This window comes from Schistocerca gregaria, chromosome 6 (assembly GCF_023897955.1).
Source record: "Schistocerca gregaria isolate iqSchGreg1 chromosome 6, iqSchGreg1.2, whole genome shotgun sequence".
NCBI classification, from domain to species: domain Eukaryota; kingdom Metazoa; phylum Arthropoda; class Insecta; order Orthoptera; family Acrididae; genus Schistocerca; species Schistocerca gregaria.
Genome location: NC_064925.1, coordinates 417,966,901 through 417,987,490, shown reverse-complemented (window position 1 = coordinate 417,987,490; position 20,590 = coordinate 417,966,901). Strand labels below are relative to the sequence as shown.

General features: G+C 39.9%; 1 protein-coding gene across 1 annotated transcript in view; it reads left to right on the top strand.

Moving 5' to 3' along the window:
• LOC126277970 (dynein beta chain, ciliary-like) overlaps positions 1–20,590 on the top strand; it is a 694,172-nt gene that overhangs the window by 306,714 nt on the left and 366,868 nt on the right. The window contains exon 17 of the mRNA XM_049977623.1: positions 4,979–5,205. Coding sequence (XP_049833580.1) covers positions 4,979–5,205 — 227 coding nt within the window. The remainder of the gene's footprint in view (positions 1–4,978; positions 5,206–20,590) is intronic.

The following is a 20,590-nucleotide window of genomic DNA, read 5'->3' as shown; positions in this document are numbered from 1 at the left end:
TCAATGTAAGTTGTAACTTTTTACAAAAAAATACTTGTAAATAATTTTTTCTATGTAATATATTATTCATTGTACAACCTATTATTATAAACAAATGTCTCAAATCTATGTAAATGACACGTTCTAAACCCAAGTGATTTATCGCTAATGGGTCTACAGAACATGAATGAAATAAAAAAATAAAAAATAAGTGATGCTGCATTGTGGTCCACTTTGCTCTTGGCTGCAGTTTGATGGTGGCCATTCATCCTGGTAGCCAACTGGTTGGTAGTCTTACCAATACAGAAAGCTGTGCAATGATTGCAGTGGAACTGGTATATGACTTGATGCTTTTGCAAGTGGCCTGGCCTCAGGGGGCTAGGAAAGACCTATGGCGGGACTGAAATAGGAAGTCATTAAACCAGTATTTGTGTTTAGTGCAGGTGAAGATGAACAGACAACAGAAGAGTAAGAAAGAATCTAAAATGGGTTTGATAACTAAATAGGATTTACAAAACTAAGCTTTCATTGTGTCTGAAAAGGGAGGTTTACAGGCAGTGTATATTATCAGGTATGCTTTAGGATAGATGTATAAAAACTATACGAAAATTGGGCAGGGGGAGGGGTGCTCAGTAAGTAGTGGAAAGGTGGTTATTGGTAATTATTGAGGGAGAAATAAAAACAAATAAATGGAGAAGGAAGGAACTTGTTTGGGATTGTAATGAAAATTAAATAAACGTTGGCAGGGTAGACAACAAGGCATCTAGGTAGTCCATGAGATAATTTGCGGATTCTCAGAGATAAAAAGGATTGAGAAGACAAGCTTGTGACAGGTGGCTAGATGATAGTAGAAAACATGCAGAAGCAAAATGGATTTATATAACTGAAAAGTGTAGTGCATATTGAAGACTGGAATTGGCCTGTATCCAGCAATGGGTACCATAATTATGTTCAGTATACTAGTGATTATGATGAATGTTATTAGATAATAACAGAGATTATAATTAAGTAGATGTAAGCACCACATTTTTGTGATAATTTTCTGCAATTTTAGAAATTTGGAATTGAGTTATTTTAGCAGAAACATGAATGAAATAAGCCTAGAAAAACTATGTAAGTCTACATTATTCTGTGCAAACTAGTGTGAAATGCATAGCAGAGGGTACTTCGCTTTTGTGTATGGATTGTGGGAAGAATGATTGCTTAAATTCGCGAACATTCATGCTGCTCTTCTTTGTATGCTTTCAATATCTCTTGTAAAGTTTCCACATTCTTGAGCAGTAGTATAGGATGGGTAAACAATCTCCGTTGTATACTGATTGAATTCTCCCAGTCTCCTACCAATGAAACAAAGTCTACCACTTGATTTTTCAGTGACTAAGTCTGTATGACCATTCAACAAAGAAAAGTCTGGGATGGAATAACAGGATCGTTAAATAGGATTTATTGCTATTCACGACAGATGTGGCAGAGAGGTGTATTTAAAAATAGACTACGATATCGGACAGAGTCCACCTTCAGATATAAAAAATCATGCACACACGTACTTCAAGCACAACTCACACACACACCTGGCTAAAGTCATCTCTTTCTCTTGCAAGAGAAGAGACAGTATCTAAGGGAGAGAATAGTACTTGACATAATTTTGATATCTCTGATCTTTCAGTAGCCCTCCTAACCCATCCATTTGTAACAGTTTCCAATCACTTGAAAGTTGTCAGTGTATTTTGCAGCAGCTTATGACCAGCAACTAACTCAACCTGTGCTCAAGAACAGCATTCATTGTGGAAATGCATTTTGGCTGGTGTAATGCTATATGGAGAAGTGAACAAATAAATTTAAACTAACCTTGCCGATTCTCTTTTAATTTCTGGAATTGTTATGTCACAAGGAATACTATTTCATTTTAAGAACTCAAGTGATTAAGTAAAGGTAAAAAATATAGTTCTGCATTCTGGCCCTAGATGGGCCAGTTGGGTCTGATTGACCACCGTGTCATCGTATGGATTTAGTATGGATGATCTTCTTGTCAGTGCACGCTCTCCCAATTGTTGTTGGGTGCCTTGACCTTGGAACTGCTGCTAATCACTTGTGTAGATCCTTGGTTGGCACCATGAGGATGTGTGAAACCTGTAATAATCATAATCCTCGCACCAATGAAAAATCCATGGTAGTGCCAGGAATCAAACCCATGTCCTCTGCATGGCAATCAGCTGTGCTGACCACATTGCTGTGGAGGTGGAGTAATGAGCTGATTAATATGCAACAATATAACAAGAGAAAAAGTTGGTACAAAGATTTTCAATCTCAAACTTTTGTTTTGAAACTTCGTGGCAGATTAAATCTGTGTGCTGGACCGAGATTCAAACTCGGGACCTTTGCCTTTCATGGGCAAATGCTCTAGCATCTGAGCTACCCAAGAACAACTCATGACCTGTTCTCACAGCTTCAATTCTGCCAGTACCTCGTCTCTTACCATCTCATTCTGGGAACTTTTGTTTTATTGAGATTATGATCCCTGACAAATGCACGTAACAAACTTGAAAAATTGGAAATTTATGACAAATGCAGACAGTACATATTACTTTTGAAAGGGGAAACTGATTGAAAAATGATAAGAAAGTTGTAACGTGCACAGAACATGCAATTATGTCACACCAGTCGACATTGCAAGAGCTATATTTCCATGGTTGTAATACACTTTTACACACATACTTAGAACAAGAGGCAGAAAAGATGGATAGATTGCCCTTATTATGTAAACAACTCTACCGCAGTTCAGGGAAAACAATTTTTAAACCCAGATATTGCTGGGGGACTTTATAGAATATGCTACTGTTACTCAAAAACTTTGGTTACCTACAAAACATATTAAGCATGATAATTGTTAACTTCCAAAAATTCTCAATAATTTACATATGTTCACCTAGAACCTGGATATAGAATGAAATTAGGAGAAACAATTGTCTGCAGAAGGATATTACTACCAAAATTTTATAAAGCACAAATGTGGATTACAACTGATTGTGTACTATGAAATTCTGTTTTCTCAGTATGTAACATGTGCAAATAATTATTATATCATAATATACATGCTGGTTTTGATTCAGTCAACATGTAAACCATATTTTAAGTTTTTTTGTGAAATGTTAGCATCTTGATTTTTGAAGCGAGTGTATTTGACACACTTGATCTCTCTTGTACACAATGGAAATACCACAAATCAGTGGAAACAATCCAACCTACAATATTGCTCAAGTTTGGGACCCATAAAAAATAGGATTTATACAGGATATTGAACACATTCAATGAAGGGCATTACAAATGGTCACAAGTTTGTTTGACCCATGGGAGTGTCAGAGGTGCTGGGAAAACTGAAATGACAGACCGTTGAACGGACTAACTCTAAACATTCAGAAAACTCAGTATATGCAATTTCACACATCTCAACAAGAAAATGAAGTATGCCACTTAAACTGTGGTAACCAAAATATACTACACTATGAATCATCTAAGTTCTTGGGCATTCTAATTGATGGCAAGCTGAACTGGTCTGAGCATATCTTAGACCTACATAGAAGGCTCAGTGTGGCAACTTATGCTCTGTGTGTAATCACCCCCATTGGTGACGAGGACGCTACTAAAGCTGCCTACTTTGGTTATTTTCATTCTATCATGTCGTATGGCATAATATTTTGGGGCAACAAGCCTTTAGCCAAAAAAATATTTACTGCACAGAAGAGACCTGTTAGAATCATGAGTGGTGTTCATCCAAGATATTCTTGCAGAAGTCTGTTTCATAAGTTACAAATATTAACACTTACCTCTCAATTCATATTTTCTTTGATGATTTTTGTTTCTAACAACCTATCTCTTTTTAAAACTAATAGTGAATGTCATGATCATAATACTAGGTCTAAAAATGATCTACACAGGGATCTGAAACATTTAAGTCTTGTACAGAAAGGTGTTCATTATTCAGCCATAAAAATTTTCAACTCCCTTCCATCAGGTATTAAAGATCACATTAATGTCTTACCTACTTTTAAATGTAAATTGAGAGAATACCTAATGGTAAATTCCTTCTATTCTCTTGATGAGTATCTACAGATAAAGCAATGATTTTTTATACTGATAAAAATTTGTTTGCTATAGATCACATTAGCTGTTTAATTTGGAAAATGTACTATATTTCCTTTTTAGGTATTGTTTTATATTACTTGAGCTATACCTTTGATTTGATTTCAACCTACAAACTTATTCATAATCTTATGGTACATTTTTGTCATTTTATATATGTGTATTATATCTGTTGTATGTAATCATGACTCATTCCACATCCTTGTGATTTATCACAATACGGATTAATGGAATACGAAATAAATAAATAAATAAAAAAAATAAAATAAATAAAGTACTATCTGTTAGTAACTTCACAGTGGTTTGCCGAATATGCATGTAGGCGTATGTAAATAAATGTGTAAGACACACTTATTTTTCACTTAGCTTGTTTCTTGACACAATCAACAATAGCACACAAAGTATGAGCATTATAGTATGTTTGTCCCCACTAAAAAGTGAAAATCATGATGCATAACAAACACTTGTAGCCAGAAAGCACTTGAAAATGTGTTGTCTAATTTGATTGTGTAATACCTTGTCATTTTCCACAGGACAGTAAAAAATTTATCACGCAGATGATATAGGGGAAAACAGAAAGAGAAACTGTCTGGATCGAACTGTGATATATAGTGCTCCATTTTTGTGGGCGGGTACTTTATTGCTGAGGTGGTGAATCATGGGTGAGTGGCAGATGGAGCGTCAGTTGATGAAGTGTAGTTGACAAAAGATTATGCCTCTGATTTGTAATCTCATGGGTGGGATTTAGGCTAATTAACAATCTACTTTTCTGGTGTGTTTATTGACTTATTTCTTCTTAATGTGTTGATTGTACAATCTTTTAAAAAACTTCATTACTGAATTCATTTTTTGTATACAGGATTTACTGTCAGATGTGAGCAAGACTCCAAATGTTGTTGTGGCTACAAACAGACATGGTCTCTATGAAAAATTAGAGAATCTGCAACAGATGCTTGTATTATGTGAGAAGGCCCTAGCTCAGTACTTAGAAACCAAGCGTCTTGCTTACCCAAGATTCTACTTTGTTTCGTCTGCTGACTTGCTGGATATTCTTTCAAATGGAAATCAGCCAGAGCTGGTCTGCAAGTGAGTATTTACAGTCATAAAATTATTCTCTGCCTCTTTCTGTTGTGTATACTTTTGTGTGGGAAGGGGTCCTTTTTTCCAATGAAAGTCTAATTTATTCTGTATTGTGGAGCTTTTACACTAATAGAGAAGAAGATTACATTAATTGGTAGCACCAGGCAGATTACTTACTATAAGTGCCTTTTTTTCTTATCCATTGGATAAGGTGCTCAGAACAATTTCAGATAACCAAGACATCACAAAACAAAATAGTGACAATCTTAATATTACTGACATCCATCAGTTTTACAACACAGGTCAGAAATACATAAAGACTTCAAAGAATCTAACATAACTAATTGAAGGTGTATAGGCAACACCTCACTGTATAGTTGAGGCATTGAGTTGACAACAAGTACATAAACAAGACTGAAAATGTTGTGAACTTTTGAATGAATCCATCTTCAAAGCTAATAGAATATACACACACACACTGCCACCCACACAGCTAAATTGTTCTGACTGACTGCATTCTATCAGCAATGCAGCTCATCTGGGATTAAGAGTTGTGTGAGATATGGTGGATGAGAGGTAAAGGAGATGGGGAATGGGGAGGAGGGTTGGGGAAGAGATGTCAATGGCTTAAAGGGAAGACTCAACATCCTTGATGCCCATGGTCTTGTCATTTTCCCAACATCCTATGAACTCCAAACACACCTTCTTTTTGATCTGATTCCTGGCTCTACAACCTGTGATGGCTCTTGGCCTGTTCTGTGACACCATTCCGTTCATCCCTACACACATTTTGTACCTCCATTGTCTGACACCAATAATTTTTAGATCTCCTTGTATATTGTACAAGTGTTGAAGTTTCAGTCTTCCCCTACTTCTTTGTGCCATTGTATTTTGTAGCAGCACTATTTTTGTTGCGTTCTTATTTTCTGCATGAAAAATATGGAATTGGTCAAATCATACAAATATCTGGGTGTATCACTTTTTAGGAATGTGAAATGGAATGATCACATAGGCTCAGTCGTGGAGAAAGCAGGAGGCAGACAGACTACAGTTTATTGGTAGAATACTGGAAAATGCAGCCAATCTACAAAAAAATATACTTACAAATTATTCTTGCAACCCATCCTAAAATATAGGTCAAGTGTGTGAGGCCCATACCAAATAGTACGAACAGGGGAGGTTAAATGTTTACAAAGAAGGGCAGCATGAATGGTCACAGCCTTGTTTGACCCTTGGGAGAGCATTACAGAGACGCTGAAGAAACTGAACTTGTAACACTTGAAATTAGATGTGAAATATTGCAAGAATGCCTACTTACCACATTTCAAGAACTGGCTATAAATGATGACTCCAGGAATATACTACAACCCCCTATATATCACTACCATAAGAACCATGCGGACAAGATTAATTACAGCACACTCAGTGGCATTTAAGCAATGATTCTTCCCATGCTCCATATGTAAATGAAACAAGAAGAAACCCTGATAACTGGTATAACTCAATGTATACTCTGTGGTAGGCAGACATTGCTTTCATGAGTTGCTTTTGTACTCTATGAATCATACATTCTGCATTGCCATTTAAGGCTTGGTGGCATGAAGCTGTAAATTTGTGATCAGTACTGGCAAACAGGGAAAATGAATTCAGTAGAGACAAATTGTGGGCTATTATCTGATACAAGGGTTAAAGGGTTGGCTGCAGTAGAGAAATTATCTTTGAGGGCAGAGATGGTGCTGCAAGAAGCACTTGGTAGAATGCATACATCCCACATATGGAAATTTTGTAAGAGCATCCATATGTTGTTAAAGAAAGTTGTGACGATGAAAACATTAATGTTGTCCCACCAGGCTGGTTGGTGGTGCAGGTACTCTGCGTCTCTGTTGATTTCCAGCCAATAGATAAAGTGGCATCACCTTTACGTGAGTGATGCTCAGTCATCCTGGTGGAGCATCTTCTGGAGTAACTGAAGAGTAACCAGCCTGCAGCCTTCATTTTTCAGAAGACAGACAATGACTCCATTGATGACCTGTATCTGATGCTGCAAATAGTGATAGTATGGGTGCTAGGAGGTTGGTATGCAGGCCAGCCACTGATAATAAAGTACCGTACTTGACAGAATAAGTGGTCGTTACCAGTTGCCCTGGCAACAGTGGCTGCTGCATTCACTGGAAACCCTAAACAGCTTCACCAAAGGAGTCATTGATTTGTAAGTAAGTAGGCTCCAGAAAATTTAATGAGCAGTTAGCATCGATGGGGAGATGAGATTATGTGTCTGCATTTATATGTTGCGGTACTGGATGGCAACAAATGTGATAGCAGTGTTTGCTTGTAAAGAGGGACAAGCACAAAAATTGTTGTGGTCTTATTTCAGGAAACTTGGATTTTTTGAATCTTATTTCAGGCACTTGTATTTAGGTCTGAAAAGTGCAAGGAGTGGTTTGTGCTCAGCGATTAGGTGAAATTTGATCCCATATAAGAATGTGTGGAATGTTTGAAACCCAAAAACAGTTACGAGCTTTTTTCGCAATCTATCATTAGCATGAACTAATCTCAGAGTGTGAGAGATACAAACAATGGGTTATTCAGGCTTGTCAGAATTTTTATTGGACAGAATCACTTCAATGCTAGTTTCTGATGCATCAATGACTTAGAAGAGAGGTGTGGCGAAATTGAAAAATGCTAAACAAAATCTTTTTAAGGGCTGTTTTTAAAGCTCAATATGATGTCTGGTATGAAATTAAAGTGGTAATTTACTTTTCCATGAAAACTTTTAGTTCCTTTTTCCTAATCAATCATGTGTATCTCTTGTACTAATTATTTAAGAGTTAGTAATCTCACCTGCATGTGGTATGAAATCAAAGTGGTAATTTACTTTTTCAATGAAAACTTTTAGTTCCTTTAAGTTTGTTGGTGCAAGTGAATGAATAAGTCTTGCTCATGTTTTGAGTCAGTTCTAAGCCTCTATAACCTAGGTATTCCATTCGATGTCTGAATAATTTACATATCTAAATTGCAATCTAGACCATTCAGCAGAAGCTTTATAAAGAAAAGTTGCAGATATGGTGCACAGCTGCTTTACAGTCCACTGTCCAATCAGTTGCCCCAACTGGGAATGTTCTATATCCTTGTAAAAAGACATCTACAGATGGTTAAAGTTTCTACTACTACTACTAGATAAGGTTTTTGAAGTGATGCTGGAAAATTGCCAGGTTGCTAGCAATACAGAAATGCAGGCAGGCAATGAACTGATACAAACCAAATAGCTTGTTGACAAGCATGAGCAAATGAGACTACTTGTCAATTTGAAACTGGCATTTGCATTGGGCAGATCATTTTTGGGAAAGGAGCAGAGCAGCAATCTGAGTGGTTGGTCAAAAGGTCTTCTGCATGAGGGATTGCGTATCAATCCAATGTGGATATAGTGTTGACAGTAAATTTGAAATTGTGTCAGAGGTGAAGCTTGCTGTTAGATTTCTGTATTACAACAGGAGGCGTAGCCCATTGACCAAACGAGATGAGCATCAGAATTTGTTGCTACTCAACATGAGCAAGTCCTTTTTTAAGGGGATCATGGATAGAGACAAAAATATGATGAGAGCAATAGAAGTTAGGGGTCGCTGTGGGTGTGAACATGATATGTATAACATAGTTGCTTGCACAACCGAGGCTGGCACCAAAGAAAGAGAAATATCCACCACACAGTGCCTCCACTATGTTGCCTTATGAAATATTGTGAACATTGCCATTGATGTGAAAGCCAAAGGTTGAATGTCATCCAAGCCAAATATGTTCTGTCCTAAGGCAGAAGTAACAACTGAGAAACAGAGATGGCAGGAGATTTTTTTATATCTTGCAATCAATTTGTAAACACCTTGGAGCAGACTCTGTTTTGTTCGCCATAACAATAGGGCCATCGTGCAGTGGGTTTGATGAGTGGAGCAACCAGTTTTTTTTTGTCTGGAGGATTATTGACTGAGACTTTGACATGAATATCAAACAGAAATTGACTAGGAATGAGTCTTATTAATGGTATGCTCAAAGACGATCCACTTAGGTTTTTCTGTGAACAGTGCAATCTGTGTGAACAACTTTGTGACATGTTCATGTTGTGGTGCTCAGGGCCATAACTGGAGCTGTGCTAGCCTCTGAGGTTCAGGGGCAGTCCACTATGTTTGTTGCTTAAATGTAGCTTGTTGTATTTATAATGAATTTTCGCTCTGCTACAGAGTGTGTACTGATTAGAAGCTCCGTGGCATAGTAAAACTATGCGCCAGACTGGAATTTGGATCTTTACCTTTCACCAGCAAGTGAGCTATCCAAGGAGGACTCATGACTCCCTCTCACAACTTTACTTCTGCCAGTACATCATCTCCTACCTTCCAAACTTCACAGCAGTCCTCCTGCATACCTAGTGGTGGAAAGTAGGATGTTGTGGAGTTTGAAACTGTCGTTCCACTATTGTTATTTTGTAATAAAACCTGGCATAGTTCAAATAAAGTAGTCATGTAAATAAAACAGAAAGAAACTTCCACATAACACACACACAGAATTACAAGCTTTCGCAACTGGCAGTTGCTTCGTCAGGAAGGAAGGAAGGAGAGGGAAAAATGAAAGGATGTGGGTTTTAAGGGAGAGGGTAAGGAGTCATTCCAATCCCGGGAGCGGAAAGACTTCCCTTAGGGGAAAAAAAGGACAGGTGTACACTCACACACACACACACACACACACACACATATCCATCCGCACATACACAGACACAAGCAGACATATTTCTCTCTCTCTCTCTCTCTCTCTATATATATATATATATATATATATATATATCTGCCGGCGCTTTTCCGCTTGGTAAGTCTTGGAATCTTTGTTTTTAATATATTTTTCCCATGTGGAAGTTTCTTTCTATTATATATATATATATATATATATATATATATATATATATATATATATATATATATATATATATATTAAAAACAAAGATTCCAAGACTTACCAAGCGGGAAGGCGCCGGCAGACAGGCACATGAACAAACTACACAAACACACACACAGAATTACAAGCTTTCGCAACCAACGGTTGCTTCTTCAGGAAAGAGGGAAGGACAGGGAAAGACGAAAGGATGTGGGTTTTAAGAGAGAGGGTAAGGAGTCATTCCAGTCCTGGGAGCGGAAAGACTTACCTTAGGGGGAAAAAAGGACAGGTGTACACTCGCACACACACACACATATCCATCCGCACATACACAGACACTAGCAGACATTTGTAAAGGCAAAGAGTTCGGGCAGAAATGTCAGTCAAGGCGGAAGTACAGAGGAAAAGAAGTTGTTGAAAGACAGGTGAGGTATGAGCCGCTCATGTATGCCTTATGCATGCCCGTGTCCGTACATGTGCGGACGGACACGTGTGCGCGTGCGCGCGAGTGCACACCCGTGCTTCCTTCCCCCCAAGGTAAGTCCCTCCTCTCCCGGGACTGGAACGACTCCCCACCCTCTCCCCCAAAACCCACATCCCCCCGTCCCCCCCCCCTCCCTCCCTCCCCCCCGAAGAAGCAACCGCCGGTTGCGAAAGCCTGAAACTCCGCGTGTGTGCTTGTGCGTCCTATCCATTGCGCCCGTCTACCGGCGCCCCCCCACCCGGCAAGTCCCGGAATCCTTGTTCTTATATATTTTTCCCATGTGGAAGTTTCTTTCTATTTTATTTACATCATATATATATATATATATATATATATATATATATATATATATATATATATATATATATATATATATATATATATATATATATTAAAAACAAAGATTCCAAGACCCACCAAGCGGGAAGGCGCCGGCAGACAGGCACACGAACAAAACACACAAACACACACACAGAACCACAAGCCCCCGCAACCGGCAGCCGCCCCGTCAGGAAAGAGGGAAGGAGAGGGAAAAACGAAAGAGGTTTTAGGTAGGGTGGCAGGTGATCGGCGTGAAAGGAAGTGCTCCATTGCAGCGAGGCCCTGGACGTGCGGGATATTTGTGTATTCCTCGTCACCTTAGCCAGCTTCATCCTGACCCACAACTTCTTCACTTTTGAAGGCCAGACATACCAACAATTAAAGGGAACAGCCATGGGTACCAGGATGGCCCCCTCGTATGCCAACCTATTTATGGGTCGCTTAGAGGAAGCCTTTTTGGTTACCCAAGCCTGCCAACCCAAAGTTTGGTACAGATTTATTGATGACATCTTCATGATCTGGACTCACAGTGAAGAACAACTCCAGAATTTCTTCTCCAACCTCAACTCCTTTGGTTCCATCAGATTCACCTGGTCCTACTCCAAATCCCATGCCACTTTCCTAGATGTTGACCTCCATCTGTCCAATGGCCAGCTGCACACATCCGTCCACATCAAACCCACCAACAAGCAACAGTACCTCCATTATGACAGCTGCCACCCATTCCATATCAAACGGTCCCTTCCCTACAGCCTAGGCCTTCGTGGCAAACGAATCTGCTCCAGTCCTGAATCCCTCGACCATTACACCAACAACCTGAAAACAGCTTTCGCATCCCGCAACTACCCTCCCAACCTGGTACAGAAGCAGATAACCAGAGCCACTTCCTCATCCCCTCAAACCCAGAACCTCTCACAGAAGAACCCCAAAAGTGCCCCACTTGTAACAGAATACTTCCCGGGACTGGATCAGACCTTGAATGTGGCTCTCCAGCAGGGATACGACTTCCTAAAATCCTGCCCCGAAATGAGATCCATCCTTCATGAAATCCTCCCCACTCCACCAAGAGTGTCTTTCCGCCGTCCACCTAACCTTCGTAACCTCTTGGTTCATCCCTATGAAATCCCCAAACCACCTCCCCTACCCTCTGGCTCCTACCCTTGCAACCGCCCCCGGTGTAAAACCTGTCCTATGCACCCTCCCACCACCACCTACTCCAGTCCTGTAACCCGGAAGGTGTACACGATCAAAGGGAGAGCCACATGTGAAAGCACCCACGTGATTTACCAACTGACCTGCCTGCACTGTGATGCTTTCTATGTGGGAATGACCAGCAACAAACTGTCCATTCGCATGAATGGACACAGACAGACAGTGTTTGTTGGTAATGAGGATCACCCTGTGGCTAAACATGCCTTGATGCACGGCCAGCACATCTTGGCACAGTGTTACACCGTCCGAGTTATCTGGATACTTCCCACCAACACCAACCTATCCGAACTCCGGAGATGGGAACTCGCCCTTCAGTATATCCTCTCTTCTCGATATCCGCCAGGCCTCAACCTCCGCTAATTTCAAGTTGCCGCCGCTCATACCTCACCTGTCTTTCAACAACTTCTTTGCCTCTGTACTTCCGCCTCGAATGACATCTCTGCCCTTAACTCTTTGCCTTTAAATATGTCTGCTTGTGTCTGTGTATGTGCGGGTGGATGTGTGTGTGTGTGTGCGAGTGTGCGCCTGTCCTTTTTTTCCCCCGGGGGGGGTCTTTCCGCTCCCGGGATTGGAGTGGCTCCTTGCCCTCTCCCTTAGAGCCCACATCCTTTCGTTTTTCCCTCTCCTTCCCTCTTTCCTGACGGGGCGGCTGCCGGTTGCGGGGGCTTGTGGTTCTGTGTGTGTGTTTGTGTGTTTTGTTCGTGTGCCTGTCTGCCGGCGCCTTCCCGCTTGGTGGGTCTTGGAATCTTTGTTTTTAATATATATATATATATATATATATATATATATATATATATATATATATATATATATATATATATATATATATATATGATGTAAATAAAATAGAAAGAAACTTCCACATGGGAAAAATATATAAGAACAAGGATTCCGGGACTTGCCGGGTGGGGGGGCGCCGGTAGACGGGCGCAATGGATAGGACGCACAAGCACACACGCGGAGTTTCAGGCTTTCGCAACCGGCGGTTGCTTCTTCGGGGGGGAGGGAGGGAGGGGGGGGGGACGGGGGGATGTGGGTTTTGGGGGAGAGGGTGGGGAGTCGTTCCAGTCCCGGGAGAGGAGGGACTTACCTTGGGGGGAAGGAAGCACGGGTGTGCACTCGCGCGCACGCGCACACGTGTCCGTCCGCACATGTACGGACACGGGCATGCATAAGGCATACATGAGCGGCTCATACCTCACCTGTCTTTCAACAACTTCTTTTCCTCTGTACTTCCGCCTTGACTGACATTTCTGCCCGAACTCTTTGCCTTTACAAATGTCTGCTAGTGTCTGTGTATGTGCGGATGGATATGTGTGTGTGTGTGCGAGTGTACACCTGTCCTTTTTTCCCCCTAAGGTAAGTCTTTCCGCTCCCAGGACTGGAATGACTCCTTACCCTCTCTCTTAAAACCCACATCCTTTCGTCTTTCCCTGTCCTTCCCTCTTTCCTGAAGAAGCAACCGTTGGTTGCGAAAGCTTGTAATTCTGTGTGTGTGTTTGTGTATTTTGTTCATGTGCCTGTCTGCCGGCGCCTTCCCGCTTGGTAAGTCTTGGAATCTTTGTTTTTAATATATTTTTCCCATGTGGAAGTTTCTTTCTGTTTTATTTATATATATATATATATATATATATATATATATATATATATATATATATATATATATATATATATTCCTACAGGTGGCTTCAGTTTGCTAATATGAGTATGATTCCAATAGTGCCGTTTGTTGGATGCAGAAGTTCCGCTGTTCACCGTGTCTGTCTCAATTTGGGTGTTTCTAATACCATTTTTATTTCTGGATGGGCTTGCTCGCTGCTACTTGATATAAAAAGTAATATGGAAAACTCATAGGTTCATCATTCACTTTCGATTTATTTCACAGGGAAGTCATCTTTGTTCCACAACTGCGTCTCAACCGACCACAGCTGACTCTACAAGTGACAAAGAATGACTCTAGCTTCACCAGATATTCCTCTCGACACCCAAACTTCCACTTGTAATAAGTCTCTTTGATATTGTTCGTAACATCCACCAATATCAATCAATATATTGCAATTTTTTAAACATAATAGTAAATTAACATAAAAAATAAGTAGATTATAATTTATAAAAATTCCGACAAAAATATAAGAGAAAAACATTCACCACTTCGCCCACTAAATTCGGTATCGATAACTTCAGTTGAAAATAATACATCTCCTAGATCCATTACAAGTTGTATCTTAGCTACAGCCTGGATGATTGTTTCCAGGATTAATTTTCACTCTGCAGCAGAATGTGTGCTAATTTCAAACTTCTTGGCATATTACAACTGTGTGCCAGACAGGGATCAAACCCTGGATCTTTGCCTTTTGCGGGCAGTTGCTGTACTAAATGAACTATCCAATTACAACTCATCACCCATCCTTACAGCTTTAATTCTGCCAGCACCTGATCTCCTGCCTTCCAAACTTCACAGAAGTCATCCTACATATCTTGTGGTACTAGCACTCCTGGATAAAAGGGTATTTTGGAGACATGGCTTGACCACAGTTTGTGGGATTATTTTCAGAATCAATTTTCTCTATACAGTGTACACTGATTTGAAACTTGCTTGACAGATTAAAACTGTGCGCCATATCATGACTCAAACTCAGGTACAAGGTCAAGGACCTGTCTGGCACACACCTGAGTCCCTGGTTTGAGTCCCAATCTGGCCCACAGTTTTCATCTGCCAGGAAGTTTCAGATCAGTGCACACTCTTGATGCAGAGTGAAAATTCGCTCTGGAGACTATTCCTCAGGCTGTGGCCAAGGCATGCATGGACAAAACCATTTCTTTCTGGAGTGATAATCCTGTTATATATGTAGGAGAGATTCAGTGAAGTTTTGGGTTTAGGAGATGAAGTATTGGTTGGAAGGAAAGCTGTGCAGGCGGTAGTGACTTGTGGTTGAATAGCTCGGTTGGTAGAACACTTGCCTGCAAAAGGCAAAGGTCCCAGGTTTGCAATCTGTTTCATGCTGTGTTGGCCATTCTGTTGCTGCATCTGTTGAGCTGTGAACGATACCTTATGAGCAACACATAGTCATGGCCGCAATGTATGTCACAGATCATGGGGTCTCCATAGCGAAGTCTGAGTTGGACCCTGACTCATTGTTAGATTGGGGTACAAGTGACATTAACACCAACCAGCTTTCGGTTCAAACAAATGGTGGTGTAGCTAGGACACGACTGGCATTTGGTGACATGCAGCAGGGTGTGCCAAGCACCCAGTGACTGATGCTGCTGTGAGAGGTGTGCACCTGGTGCCCAGCAAGACTGGTGGTGTGAGTAGCTTAATGAACCAGCGGCAGTGGTGGTTGGCATGGATTGCATTGGCGGTCACTGGCAAGTCAGCACTCAGTCAGCAGCAACTACCTTAGATGTGGTGAGGCTGATGGACCAGCAAGGGTAATGTTGCTCTGGGCAATGGAGGCATTGGCAGACATGTGTGGTAGCCGGGAGGTGATGCTCGAGCAGTGGGACCACCTGGGATGCAATGTTGCTGACAGAGTATGCTAACATAACGTCATTGAACGGACAATAACATCGGCCAGCATTGGGGACCAGTGAGATCATCGTCTCATTGAACAGTGTAATAAAATGTGGCAAAAATGTTTTCTTCGTGAAATTTGGGATGTGTATCTTTGCTTAACACAAGAAAAACAATGTTCAATATACCATGTCTTATTACGGATATTGTCCACCAAAAAAATAATACGTATCTTATGTAATGTGGGGTGGTGCTTCTTGATGCTGCTGTAGGTTCATTTTGACACTGCTGCATCAGCACATGGGAATCATGTAATGGCTTAAATAAGTTTCAGTACTTCTTGTTCACAGAGAATTTTATTTCGCACGCCAGATATTCGGAGGTGAATGTGCAAAATCTGACTACATGCTCTTGATACTAAATTCGATCCAAGACTGACTTACAGCGGCATACAAATTGACTCTATTTATATGATTTTAAACAATTACTGTCATTGTTACAAATTTTTTTGACATATTAACAATTAAAAGTTTAACATACATCTTCCCGAAGTACATGGAATAACAGTGAATAATTTCATACAAAGACAGGAAAGAGTCTGTTTCTATTAAAACTATAAATTACATGTTTTATCATTGCAACAATATATTTTGTTAATTTGGATACATTATTTTCCTGGCTTAAAGTAAAGTCACCCTATCATTTTCAGGTGAACAGAGTAATTAGCTTTATTGAATGAAAGGCTTTGGTTCAATTAATTAAATTTTGTATGAGTAAAATTTTGCATTTATCTATGGTTGTATTTACCATTCTATTAACTACCACCAATTAGAAGATGAGCATGTTTGATTCTGACTGAAAAATCATCGTATCATATTTCTATTAGGGGTACAAATAATTTCTGACTTAAAAAAACATGAAAATAACTATCTCTTAATGACTTGAAATATCAGAACTTTAATCATTAATTACTCCATAATTACAATAGCAAATTTATTCCTACTATGTGCCTGTAATTTGTACTGTGTGTAAATTATGATGGTACATTAGTTTTTAACCTAGTATGTTTCCTTCATTCTGTATACTGGTGAGACACAATGTAGACTATGCCAAAGCAACAGTTTAAATTGGTGTAAATTACTAATCTTACATACATGCCCTTTTTGGGAGAGTGGAAATGATTTTGGAATAGGATACGGATCCCAGAAGGGGTTGTGGTATTACAACAGCAGCCTCCGAGGATAAAGTGATACTGATGAGCACAACAGCAGCCTCCGAGGATAAAGTGATACTGATGAGCCAGTGAGACAGGTGATGATGCTCTGACTGGCCCGTTGCAAGCGGCTGGCAGAGTGGGAAACTGTCGGCCTCCTGGTGGCCTCGGCATCATGGCCTATAAAGGTAGGCAGACTGATGCATGTAATCAAGTGACCGTGATCACAGCACCATCAAGGGTGGTGTACCCACAGATATATTTAGTCAAATGGACGCAGATGAAGAAAATAGTTCTGTGATCATTGTGCCACTGTAAGCAGTGTGTATGTAGCTTAGTGGGAACTTGGCACCTTTCTTGAGTAAACGCCTGTGGCCTAGCCACTAGACAACTGGCAAGAGTAGTTTTGGTGGTTGTAGGGGGCCTTTTGGGATTGAATACAATGGCCTTCATGAAAAATATTTGAATCTGAACCGCCAAAGCATCTGCTTGCTACACCTTTTGATGTGCCAAGACTCATCACGACTGCTCAAGTACAGCTGAGACTACTGCTTTATTCTGATGGCTTCTGACATAATTCTTATAGTGTAAACCCAGCTCTACTTCAGACTTACAACATGCTTTTTGAATTAAATTAAGTTTCATAAATTTTTGCATAATGCTTGTGGCCAGTTATACAGATAACTCAATGCATTAAAATTTGCTGGTCAGTGTATTTAAATTTTCTGGTTCTTTGGCATGCAAATCATGTTTGTAATGCATTGACTGAACTACGTTGAAAAGACTTAAAAACCATTAGAAAAATGCCAAAACAAAAATCAAACAGATTGTTATTGTTTTGTTTGTCAAGTGATCCATTTGATCAGAGAACTAGAGATCAGAAATTGGATTTTGTTAGCCAAAGTAGCATAAGAGTTATCAGTGTTCCAATTAATTAATAGTAACTAAAACATCTTTTAAGTAAAACTTGTTGTGAGAATGGAAGTATTTTGACCATATGCTTGAAAAGGTGTTTCTAAAGAAGAGTCAAAGATAAGATGACCAGTGCTGTCATATCAGACTGTGCAGGATTAATTCATGGAAACCTTGCTCGATAAAACTTATTCTGTCACTGCAATAAGAGGTGATTCTGATTTCCAACCCATGTTAGTAAAGATGGGGATAAGCTCTAGAAGAGAAACCATGCATATGAAAATGTGACCAACACAAATAAAGAAAATAACAGTAAATATGCATAAAAAAGCAATGTGGAAAGATAAGGATGATTTCAAACAATTGTACGTAGTGTTCAGAAGTATATTATGTTACATCAGAACCAACTTTTATTAAATAAAGTTTTAGATTTTCTTTAAAAATAAGATTCCATCCGAAGCAATTGATTAGGAGCAGATCATCATCATCTGAGGCAGTTTCCAGCCTCTGGCCGGGTCTGTATGGAACATAGGCCTCTCCATCATCTTCTGTCTTGCCACCATCTCTCTGTCTTCACCTTGGTCCAGTTTTCTCCTTTCTTCTGAACACATTCCTCTACTCCTTTTAGCCAACTCTATCTTGGTCTTCCGCTTGGTCTCCTTCCTTCCAGTTTCATATCATGTATCCTCCTGGGTATCCTCTTCTCCTCCATTCTCTTAACGTGTCCATACCATCTCAGCCTTGATTTCTCTGTCTGCTCCTGTAATGGTTCCACCTTCTTTAACTCTCTGATCCTATCATCTCTTAACCCGTCTATCTTTGTCACTCCAATACAGTTTCTTAAGAATTTCATCTCAGTAGGTTGTATTTTGCTTTTCTCTCTTCGTTTCATAACCCAGGTTTCTGGTGCATATGTCAGGATCGGGACATAGTGTGACTGTTATATAACCTTTCTGCTGATTTGAGGTACATCCTTTCCCCATGTCAGGCTTCTGACACTCTTCCAAAATGCTTCTGCTTTTTCAACTTTTGCAGTCCTGTCTTCCTCAGTTGCATGTAATATAATGGTATATTGATAATTTTTACTTATGGGCCATCTGACAGCAACTGAATAAAGCACAATTTTAGTGCCATATGCATTTCGCCCTTATTTTCTGCAAGGCATCATCAGTGGCCTGGAATATGTACATATGTTTGCTATTTAATTTACATTTTTGTCACTGAACCTATAGGTTATAAACAGTTCTGGTGGTTGGTATTTCCTATTAAGTAGTAATGTTGTGAACTGTACTTACAGGTTGCATGGACAATTTCGTACATATTATGCTCCTGTTGCATTTTTTGTGTTGTTCTTCTTCTTATGATTGCCAATTTGCGCTATTTTTCCCGCTTTCCACAGCACTATTAACTGAACACTTGTTTCAATGCAATGTTTTGGTTTCTGTTTCCGACTGTCAAACGGTTTTGGCAAAGATCGAATGTTATTGCAAAACTTTCGATTGTAATTCTTGAAGTATCTGTGATCTGTTTGTGTATGCATATTTGTGTCCCCCCTCCCCATGAACCATGGACCTTGCCGTTGGTGGGGAGGCTTGCATTCCTCAGCAATACAGCATAACTTAATTATAGCTAACACTTGGCTCAAGAATCATAAAAGAAGGTTGTATACATGAAAGAATCCTGGAGATAATAAAAGGTATCAGATAGATTATATAATGGTAAGACAGAGATTTAGGAATCAGGTTTTCAATTGTAGGACATTTCCAGGGGCAGATGTGGACTCTGACCACAATCTGTTGGTTATGAACTGTAGATTAAAACTGAAGAAATTGCAAAAAGGTGGGAATTTAAAAAGATGGGACCTGGATAAATAAGTAAACCAGAGGTTGTACAGAGTTTCAGGGAGAGCATAAGGGAACAATTGACAGGAATGGGGGAAAGAAATACAGTAGAAGAAGAATGGGTATCTCTGAGGGACGAAGTAGTGAAGGCAGCAGAGGATCAAGTAGGTAAAAAGACAAGGACTAGTAGAAATCCTTGGATAACAGAAGAAATATTGAATTTAATTGATGAAAGGAGAAAATATAAAAATGTAGTAAATATAGCAGGGAAAAAGAAATACAAACGTCTCAAAAATGAGATCGACAGGAAGTGCAAAATGGCTAAGCAGGCATGGCTAGAGGACAAATGTAAGGATTTAGAGGTTTATCTCACTAGGGGTAAGATAGACACAGCCTACAGGAAAATTAAAGAGACCTTTGGAGAAAAGAGAGACACTTGCATGAATATCAAGAGCTCAGATGGAAACCCAGTTCTAAGCAAAGAGGGGAAAGCAGAAAGGTGGAAGGAGTATATAGAGGATCTATACAAGGGCGATGTTCTTGAGGACAATATTATGGAAATGGAAGAGGATGTAGATGAAGATGAAATGGGAGACACGATACTGCGTGAGGAATTTGACAGAGCACTGAAAAACCTGAGTCGAAAAAAAGGCCCCGGGAGTAGACAGCATTTCGTTAGAACTACTGACGGCCTTGGGAGAGCCAGTCCTGACAAAACTCTACCATCTGGTGAGTAAGATGTACGAGACCAGCGAAATACCCTCAGACTTCAAGAAGAATATAATAATTCCAATCCCAAAGAAAGCAGGTGTTGACAGATGTGAAAATTACCGAACTATCAGTTTAATAAGTCACAGCTGCAAAATACTAACGCAAATTATTTACAGACGAATGGAAAAACTGGTAGAAGCTGACCTCAAGGAAGATCAATTTGGATTCCGTAGAAATGTTGGAACACGTGAGGCAATACTGACCTTACG